This window comes from Eutrigla gurnardus (assembly GCF_963514095.1).
Source record: "Eutrigla gurnardus genome assembly, chromosome: 7".
Taxonomy (NCBI): Eukaryota; Metazoa; Chordata; class Actinopteri; order Perciformes; family Triglidae; genus Eutrigla; species Eutrigla gurnardus.
Genome location: NC_139921.1, coordinates 24,187,536 through 24,197,535, shown reverse-complemented (window position 1 = coordinate 24,197,535; position 10,000 = coordinate 24,187,536). Strand labels below are relative to the sequence as shown.

Sequence of the window (10,000 nt, the reverse complement as noted above, 5' to 3'; positions counted from 1 at the left end):
CTTTTCCAGGAAGAGCGTACTATATGTATGTATTATATCTGGATGAGTTCTCTCAGAAACCCTGACCCCATTCGACCCTGCTCAGCCCAAAAAAGTCTGGAGAGGGAGACTGCAAACAACAGCAGAGAGAGAAAATACAAAAAAAAACATAAAAATATAGGCAAGAGCAGGCAGATTGACGTGGGCCGAGTGATTATTTATATTATATTATTTGTATTTGTATGGATGGAACACCTGAAATGGTCAACCATCACATTCTTGTTTTATTTCCCCCAGAAAATGACCTTCACTTTAACCCTGCTGGTTAATGACTGTAACTGCAGTGTTTCAGCAACGCATTAGGAAGTGACAGCCATGTGTACAAGTAGTGATACTTATAATACATCATGCAGAACCTACAAATCCGCTCCATCTATTTTTGACCAGTAAGTCCAGGATGTCTGAATGTGTGTAAGTCCAACTCCTGGAAGGACTTAAAGGGTTAGGTAAGCCGTTCTGGTGAAAGCGGCGCGGCCGGGTCCGACGGCCGACGGCCGACGCTTTACCGCTTGTATCACGAGGTTCATTCAGCTGGACGGGCGATGTCTGCTGTTCTCATTGTGATTGCCGAGAACAACCTTCCCTTCTAATCCCGCTAGTCCTGTTACATGATATCAGCGGGAAAGACATTCCTCTGCTGGTAAAGCCATCCCTTGTTCTCTCTCTCTCTCTGTGCTTTCTCTACATCGCCCCCTTTTCACTCTCTCATCCCCAACTTCTGTCCATCCTTCCTCTTCCTCGTCTTCCTCTTCCACCCCACGGGGCCTCCACCTCGCCCCAACACACATGGCCGTATTTGGGTTTGTGGGAAGGGGGTTGGATTTGAGGAGGGGAGGCTGAGATTATCACCATGGCAACCCACATATAAACAGTGCAGTAAGTTAGGGAGTAGGGGGTGCGTGTCATTTCACACACTTCCAGTCCGGTTACAGTTAACAGTTACGGCGGCAGGAGACTGATGCTAATATAAGCGCTGAGTCATGACTCGGTCAAAGGCCGTGAGGATGACGTCACCAAAACATTACACTGTGCTTTTATAAGCCTTTTTTTTCCACTGCCTTTGTTCTAAACCTGTCAGATCATTGGCACAGCAACAAAGCAGAGACCTGATGCTTTAAATCAGATATTAAAGCACACTCTTCCTCTATGAGTTCACAAATTATTCCTCTTACAAATTCAATATTCAGTTTATTAACCATTAAAACGTGCTCGGTTCAATGCATTCAGGAGTTCTAGTATTAGTTTATGGTAGCTAATGTTGGCAAAAGGTCCTTCAGATGGATGTTGCTGTGTAGTGATGAACATACCAGATATACGAGTACCAGCGAGTCTGACAGAACTGACAGCGGATTGAATTACAGGAGAGGTTTTCCTATCAAAACATCTTTCTTGGCACATTGTCATTATGTTTGGCAATGAAAACCCTATTTAGACATTTCTTTGGTTTATATTCACTATGTCAACACAGGAGATACGTGAATGTTTTGGTTGCTAAGACGATTGAACTGAAAATGAACCTTTTCTAAAAAAAAAAAGAGAGAAATACATGATTTTAACTTGAGTTAAAATGTTCCCTCTACATAGAGACAGAAGTGCTTCTTCACACCACAACCGCTGTAACATCCATGACCCGCCTCCTTATCTTCACTCGCAATCCCATTGGACAGGGCCGACATGGCGGCGTCCGCCGTCACCGCGCACATCTGGTTCCTCCCCAGAATTCACAGCACTTGGCAAGTGACGTAGAAACCCAAAAAGACGGGGGGGGGGGGGAGCTGAGGGTGCTGGCTCCATCTGTTACCGCTGAGAGACAGGATCTGCGGTGGTGGTGATGATGCAGAGCCAAGATGGAGGAACAAGGAGGGACGGGACCCACATCTGGTTCTGCTCAACGAGCAGCTCAGTTCTGAGGAAGCGGGCCGTGGAGCCGGCTTTACTGGGGGACGGACCCTGCGCTCGCCAAGTCGCCCTGCTGCCTTTATGGCACGGAGGCGATAGCAACACACACACACACATGTGCACACACGGAGCGAGGGCATCAAGGGCAAAGCGTAGGCGGCTCTGTGTGTGTGTGTGTGTGTGGGATTCTGGGTTGGACGTACTTGGATGCGTTGGGCCAAGCAACAACTCTGTCGGAATGCTCTTTAACTCTGTCTCTCCCTCTTTCCATCGCTCTGTTTCCTGCCATGTAGCAGCTCTGCTCCTTTCTTTCTTTTTTTCCCTCTCCCTCTTTCAAACCTTCCATCCTTCTCCGTCTTCTGAAAGTCTGTCCTTCAGACATTCCTCTCCCCCCCTCCCTCCTAACCTCCCGCCAATCCTCCGGACCCTCATGCTCTGATTGTTTTACAGGAAGCCCAGTCACGGGGTGTGTGTGTGTGTGTGTGTGTGGTACATGTAGCTGACTCAGCCTGATCTCCAGCCCGGTACTGAGACCCTGGCAGCCCAGAACCAGACAACCGCCGACATGCCGACATGCTCCTGTCTGTCATGAGCGTCGCTGAGACTACGATGCTCACAAACCGAGCCGTCCACCTCGCTTCCCTCTCCCTGCTTGGGACGACTCTCTGCTGTGTGTGTGTGTGTGCTATGTGTGTGTGTGTATTACACTGTGCATTCTCCCCCCACTGCAATGCAGTCAAACACCTCTTCTGCATGTGTGTGTTCTGCATTTGAAAATGTCAACACTACCCGATGAGTGTATGCATGCGGGTTAAAATGCATTCCAGCATGAGCAATGATTTATATATATATATATATATATATATATATATATATATATATATATATATATATATATATATATAGTAGGGGTGTCATGACTCCAAATTCATGACTTCATTTGACTTTTTTTTTCTTGGTTTACGTCCCGACCGCCCGTGGTAACATTTTTTTTTTTTTTTTACTGGTGTTGTCGAGTCATTAGATAAAGATAATTAATTTCTCTATAATCTTATTATCTTTAATGATTGAAAATGGAATGGAAAAGTACAATTAAATACATTCTTTGGTTTTTAATACTTCCAAATTATTTTAACTAACTGAGTAATCGACAACTTGAGTTTCTGTTGAAAAAAAAAAACCTCTCTCTACATGTCGATCATGGGATCATCTGAGTTTCTCCACCATGGTTTCTGGAAAGCGGACACACTCCCACACCTGACCCAGATATCAGATAACACCTCTGATGTGCCACCGCGCTGTGAGGGATGAAGCCCGGTTTTATGGGGAGGGTCAATTTAAAGAAGAGAGCTCGACAGTTACAACGAGGGAGCGGATGAATTAATGTCTCTCCATCTGTGTGTCTGTCGTCACCTCTGTGTGTGTGTGTGTGTGTGTGTGTGTGTGTGCATATATGAGATATTTTCAATAACTGAGACATACATCTGACATGTCAAAAGACATGAAAGAGGAACAGTCCCTCGTGTCTCCGTGGTTGTGTGTGTGTGTGTGTGTGTGTGATAAGGCTGAGCTGTGGTGTCTAAATCCCGGAGCTCAAAGGGTTCCTTCATCTCATGCAGGACTCTACAGGTATGTGACCCCCTCCCTCCCCCCCCCTCCCCCCGTGGCTGAGCCTTCACCAACAAGGCCCGTATTGTAGCGAGGGTAAAATGATAGCGCTCAGGGACGGGTTCAGCTATGTGTTACCCAGACAACCTCTCAGACCCCCTTCCCCACCTCCAACCCTTGCATACATCCACCCATTCATTCATTCGGTTTTTGTTTTTTTGGTGACGGAGAGAAAAGGAACGAAAGGTGTGTTTTATCTGGCCCGCTTGAATGCAGAGGGGGCACTGAGGTTGAAGAGGACAAAGCCGATCACAATGAAGAGAGAGAGAGATAGAGGGGTCAGCGAGGGGAAGAGTTATCCTTCCTCAGAGATATGAGCTGGAACATAAAAAGGCCTGATTCTAAAGAAATTACCAGATATTTAAGGTATTTAAATATCATTTTTTTGGGATTCAGCGTCTGTCGCCGTGTAGCTTTATGGAAAGGAAAAGAACATTTCTGATCATGGACAGTGTGTGCCAGTCCCTCTTATTGTGTGTGTGTGTGTGAGACCTACCTTGTGTGTGTGCGTCTGGTTCACTGTTCCGTGGACTGCTGCGGAGTCGTCTCTCTGGCTTCTTCCCTCCTGGACTGCAGAGTCCTCCTCCTGACCCCACTGACCCGAGCGACGGGGCGTGTGATTTGTTGCTGCGCCGCAAAAAATAAAAGTGTGAAATATCCATCCATGTTTGCAACATCGGACTAAAAAAAGGCTAAGCGTGGTCACCTGTAGCCGTTGTGTGCTGTTCCCAGATAGCCCTTAGAGAGCGTGGAGGGGGGGGAGTTGAGTCGGTTTTGTCGCTCTAGTTGTCTCTGTTCCTTTATCTTTTTGGGCTGTGGCTTACTGTACGTCTCCTCTCTGCCGATGTAGTTGGACATCCCATAAACCGAGATGATTTCTGCACAAGAGGACACGAGAGCAGATGTTATGTCGGATGCGTATTGGATTCAAAATGGGATTTTGCAGCAGTAGCATAGAGTCACGGTGAGCATGTCCGTACCTGGGTCGCCGTACATGGGGGGGAGGTGGTGCTGGTAGTACTGGTGGGGGGGCAGCTCCCCGGGGCTGACAGGGGGGTAGAAAGAGTGAGAGTTGGGGATGAAGTGAGGGTGAGCCAGGTAGGGGGGCAGGTGGTGTGTGGGGGAGAGGGCCGGTGAGTAGGAGGGGGGGTAGCATTCCGGAGACTGGGGGGTCACGACCACCCGGCGGACCCCTGTGGTGTCCTCCAGCACCTACGGGAGACGGGAGAACGGGAGGTGAGTGCAAGAGGAATGAAATGATGCTTCAGGAAGGTCCATTTCTCCACACGGCTCTTCTTTATTACTCTTATTTCTGTAAATATGCGGCCAAATTTCCCAAATTGTCGTACTGGCCCTTTAAATCGCTCACATTCCCTACATCTGTTTTTAAAAGCGATTTTAGAGATGCAAAGGTCCTCAAGCACCTGCTCTTTAAAAACAAAATGACGCCCGCCAATGATTTGTGTAAGAGCAGGTGCATCTAATAAAGGACGGATCGCGTGGTTTATTGAACAAGTGAGACATTGTGCTAACAGGATGCTTCGGCCCTTTAAGTGGTGAAAACAAGCGCTGCAATGTTGTCATCGGATGGGCCGCGCATTTCAACAACAGCACGTTTCAAAGAACGGCCTCGAATTAACATAGATTCCATACAAGTGTTCACTTTCACATTCAGGGGCGAGGCCACACACACACACACACACACACACACACACACACGCACACGCACACACATTCCAACTATTCAGACACTTTCACAGGCCTGAATTCCAAGCAGAGAGCAAACACACACTCCCTGCAGTGAGGGGAAGTCATCTGCTGGTTCCCGAACAACAACAACAACAACACACACCAAATTACACTAAGCCCCCTCCCCCCCTACACCCCCACACACACACACTGAGAGGCAACAAGACTCGGTGCCAGAACACAACAGACAGAAAGAAGAGGGAGAGACTATCAAAGGGGGGTCAGGAGGGGAGGAAGAGGGATACAGAACTAATCCGAGTGAGAAAAAACTAAGAGAGGGGGAGAAGAAGAGTAGGAGGAGGTGGAGGAGGAGCTGCCCCTCATCCCCCTCCTCTGCTGCAGAGGAGTGTTAAAACAAGACCAAAGTCCCTGCATAAGTACATGTGGATCTGACCTATAAACCCACGCAGCATTTACTGGCAAGAACAGACACACACACACACACACACACACACACACACACACACACACACACACTCAATGCATTACTTTCTCCATCCATGCCCTTCTTCCGTCCCCTCTGTCCACAAACCCCCTAACCACCCCGGTGCCCCCCCCCCCCGGCCTTGTTTATGTAAGAGTGACAGTGGTTTCCCGCTCGCACTTGGCCCGGTCCCTACGAACACACGCACACACACACACACCCACACACAGCAAACACCAACACACCCACGGTGTGCCAATGACCTGACTTCCATCGGCATAACAACACAATCCCGTCACACGCAGGCCGCAGATGGATCCGCTATACTTGTGAGGACAGACTTTTGAGTCTTGTTGATTGGACAACCTTTGACCCCTTCACGCCACCGAAGCGGCCACACAACCTCCACGCCATTCATAAGGTCACACTTCAATGTCAAAAGACAAAAATATAAATATTTTTTCTGTTCTTCAGGATGTCTGATAGAGTTCACACACTCTCTCACACACACACACAGGAGAGAGAGAGTCAGAAAAACAAGTGCCGCCAGACGCCCGGAATTCAGCACATTCCTGCTCCTCGCTGCCGGCTGAGGAGGCTGCCATGGTTACCATCGTTGCTCCAAGGATAAGTGTCATGCAGGCGCAATGCTCTCCGTGGTCTGTTCCATCATAATAAAGATTGTCTGATAGTCCCAAAAAATAACACTACAAAGTGAAAAAATATGCATGGAGAATTTCAGCCAGCCGCAACGCATGGGTGGTAGGAGAAGAGCTAGCTCAGCTGTTAGCCTATGGTGTGTTGGTAGGAGAAGAGCTAGCTCAGCTGTTAGCCTATGGTGTGTTGGTAGGAGAAGAGCTAGCTCAGCTGTTAGCCAATGGTGTGTTGGTAGGAGAAGAGCTAGCTCAGCTGTTAGCCAATGGTGTGTTGGTAGGAGAAGAGCTAGCTCAGCTGTTAGCCTATGGTGTGTTGGTAGGAGAAGAGCTATCTTAGCCGTTAGCCTATGGTGTGTTGATAGGAGAAGAGTTAGCTTAGCCGTTAGCCTATGTGTGTTGGTAGGAGAAGAGTTAGCTCAGCCGTTAGCCTATGTGTGTTGGTAGGAGAAGAGTTAGCTCAGCCGTTAGCCTATGGTGTGTTGGTAGGAGAAGAGTTAGCTCAGCCGTTAGCCTATGTGTGTTGGTAGGAGAAGAGTTAGCTCAGCCGTTAGCCTATGGTGTGTTGGTAGGAGAAGAGGTAGCTTAACCGCAACGCCTGGGTGTGTTGGTAGGAGTAGAGCTAGCTTAGCCGTTAGCCTATGGTGTGTTGGTAGGAGAAGAGCTACCTTAGCCATTAGCTTATGGTGTGTTGGTAGGAGAAGAGCTAGCTCAGCCGTTAGCCGATGGTGTGTTGGTAGGAGAAGAGCTAGTTTGGCTAACAGAGCTAACGGCTAATGAGCTAAATACACAGCAGGACTGAGACTTTCTGTTCAAGAAGAAGAAGAAGAAGAAGAAGCAGGAAACCCTGAAGCGTCACCCTGTAAAGTGAAGTTCAGCTCCACCAACCAGAAGCTACTCAGATGGCACCTAATTAAATATACATAGCGAGTACATTTGCCTCGGAAACATCTTACATTAAGTTTTTTTTATACTTATTTGTTACTAATTAAAGTAGGATTTCAAGAGTCAATACTGAATCACAATATTAGATGGCATACAAAGCCTCGTTTCTTTTTTCCCGCCAGAGAAGAAACCACTGGATAATTAAATTAGTCTCCCTCTATCTGATTGAAACTCGATGAACATAAAAAAAGATGTGTCTGGAGGGAGGTTCAGACAGGAAGAGCATAAACAAAAACAAACCTGTGAGATGTATCCCGGGGGCACGTGGATGGGGGGGATCGACCCATTTGGGGACATCATGGGAACCTCGGCTGGACCTGCGAGGGGGAGGAGGAGGAGAATGCTTTATTTACCCGGGGCAGCTGAAGTCCAATCGTTCATCAATCGACAGAACACATTGCAGGGACACAAACACGGCCACACACACTCTTACATTTACCGAATGGAAATGTAAGCCAGACTTTAACCTCTACGGGGAGGGACCTACGACACACCTGACCGCTCACTGAAGACCAGAAAACCTCTGAAGATCTAATAGAATTAGCAGATTGACAATGATGTTGACTTTTCCACAATCCATATCTCCCTCCTCCTCCCCTCAAAACCTTCTCCATCTCTCTCTCCTGGTCTCTGGTGGAGGTCTGCCTGGTAAAGTCATCGGGACCTCCATCGGGACAGCTGGAGGCAGACCTCCAAATAAATCACACACATAAAACCGACCAACACAAGAATGATTCAAATGCTTTCTGTCAAATGTCAGTTGAATATTCTAAGATCGGAAAAACCTAAAAATATATTAATAATATATATTGACCCACAACCTTTGGTTTTCCTTCAACAACGTCTCTCTCTCTATCCATCACTAATTTAACAATTCTTCCCTCCATCTTTCTCCACACTTCACTCTTCTGCTCTCAGGCCCACCTTCCTCCTTTCCCCTCTTCCTCCATCCCCGTTTTCAGGAATTCCTAACGCATTATCCTCCCTCTTTCCCTCCCTTCATCCATTACTCACATCCTTCACTCCCTCCTTTCATTTTAAAATTACTCACTTCATCCTTTCCCTCCTTTTCCTCCTCCATCCACTTATTCCCCCCCAAGTCATCCCCCTTTTCTCCCCTCTCTCATCACCCTCCCCAAATCATACCCCTCCCCGACCTCTCACCAGCCAAACAAACAGCAAACACACACACACAACTTTAGCAAAGTCTGCAGTGTGGACTGTGTGTGTGTGTGTGTGTGTATTGAGTAGGTCACAGGTATGAAGAGACAGACCTCTTTCAGTCCTGTCTGCTCCCCTACCATAGAGACTATGAAAGTCCTCATTGAGTAGAAGGTCACAGCATGGGGAGAACACACACACACACACACACACACACACACACACACACACACACACACACACACACACACACACACACACACACACACACACACACACACACACACACACACACACACACACTCTCTCACACACACACACACACACACACACACATATATAAAGAGCACCTCTGAACCACTTTCCATCACTGCTCACACACACTGTCCCAAATACACACTCTCGATATGTCTCAGTCGCTCTCTCTCAGACACACACACACACACACACACACACACACACACACACACACACACACACTCTCTTGACAAACAGACGTGTGTTTGGACAGTCTCTGCTGCCTCTGTGCTCTTCACTCAGCAAACAGCAGCATTCCTCTGCTCTCGCACGCATGCACGCACACACACACACACACACACATGCACGCACACACACACACACACACACATGCACGCACACATCCCTGGCCCCCAGGACTGGACCCAGCAGGCCCCCCCAATCCCTCCCCAAAATACAAGACACTCTTTGTCCTGCTACCACACACACACACACACACACACACACACACACACACACACACACACACACAGCTTTAAGTCATATAGTATTAGACTGTTTGCCATTTAGAAAAGCTCAGGATAATCAAGCAGCTGAACGTGTGCACTCAAGTGGTTGTTACTCCGTGTGTGTGTGAGTGTGTGTGTGTGTGTGTGTGCGGTCTGTGATCCACCGTGGTAACGTCACTCTCTGGTCTTGCCTCCAGATTTGCCCTTTAAAGCACCATAAACGGAGTCACGACTTCCTCTGCCTAATCCTGCTGCAACCCCAGACAACACAGCTACTCTCCTCTACTAGAATAACTTATGAGGTCATATCCGGCATGTGGGATGACATCATCAGTATTACCTGAGCAACCAAAGAGACATCTTTTCACTGTACTCATATTCATAAAAGGGATAACTTGGTGTAGTTTCCAAAAACAATATAAGACTTCAAACATAACACCCTGCTCTAAGAGCTGACAGTGAACACAGCATGTTAATCAATGAGCATAATTCACATTAGCTGGGCTTGTGCCAGAGATGTCTGCACAATCCAATCAGGTGGTAGGAAGACGCTGTGCAGAGGCAGGTAGAGTCACCAGTAACAGCGTTAATGGTGGGATTGATGTTAAAAGGCTGCTTGTACCGGGTTCCCAGTAGCTACTGCGTCCTGAGGTTGTTCAACGCCTGTGACTGAACGTTCCCACGGTGACGGTCACTGGGAGGAAACGTGTGGGGTG

General features: G+C 47.8%; 1 protein-coding gene across 2 annotated transcripts in view; it reads right to left on the bottom strand.

The window, feature by feature from the left end:
* fndc3ba (fibronectin type III domain containing 3Ba) overlaps positions 1 to 10,000 on the bottom strand; it is a 75,799-nt gene that overhangs the window by 35,100 nt on the left and 30,699 nt on the right. For both annotated transcript variants that reach the window (XM_084013087.1, XM_084013086.1), the window contains exons 4-7: positions 7,618 to 7,694; positions 4,587 to 4,818; positions 4,313 to 4,484; positions 4,103 to 4,233 (exon numbers count right to left, since the gene is read on the bottom strand). In XM_084013087.1, coding sequence (XP_083869213.1) covers positions 4,103 to 4,233; positions 4,313 to 4,484; positions 4,587 to 4,818; positions 7,618 to 7,694 — 612 coding nt within the window. The remainder of the gene's footprint in view (positions 1 to 4,102; positions 4,234 to 4,312; positions 4,485 to 4,586; positions 4,819 to 7,617; positions 7,695 to 10,000) is intronic.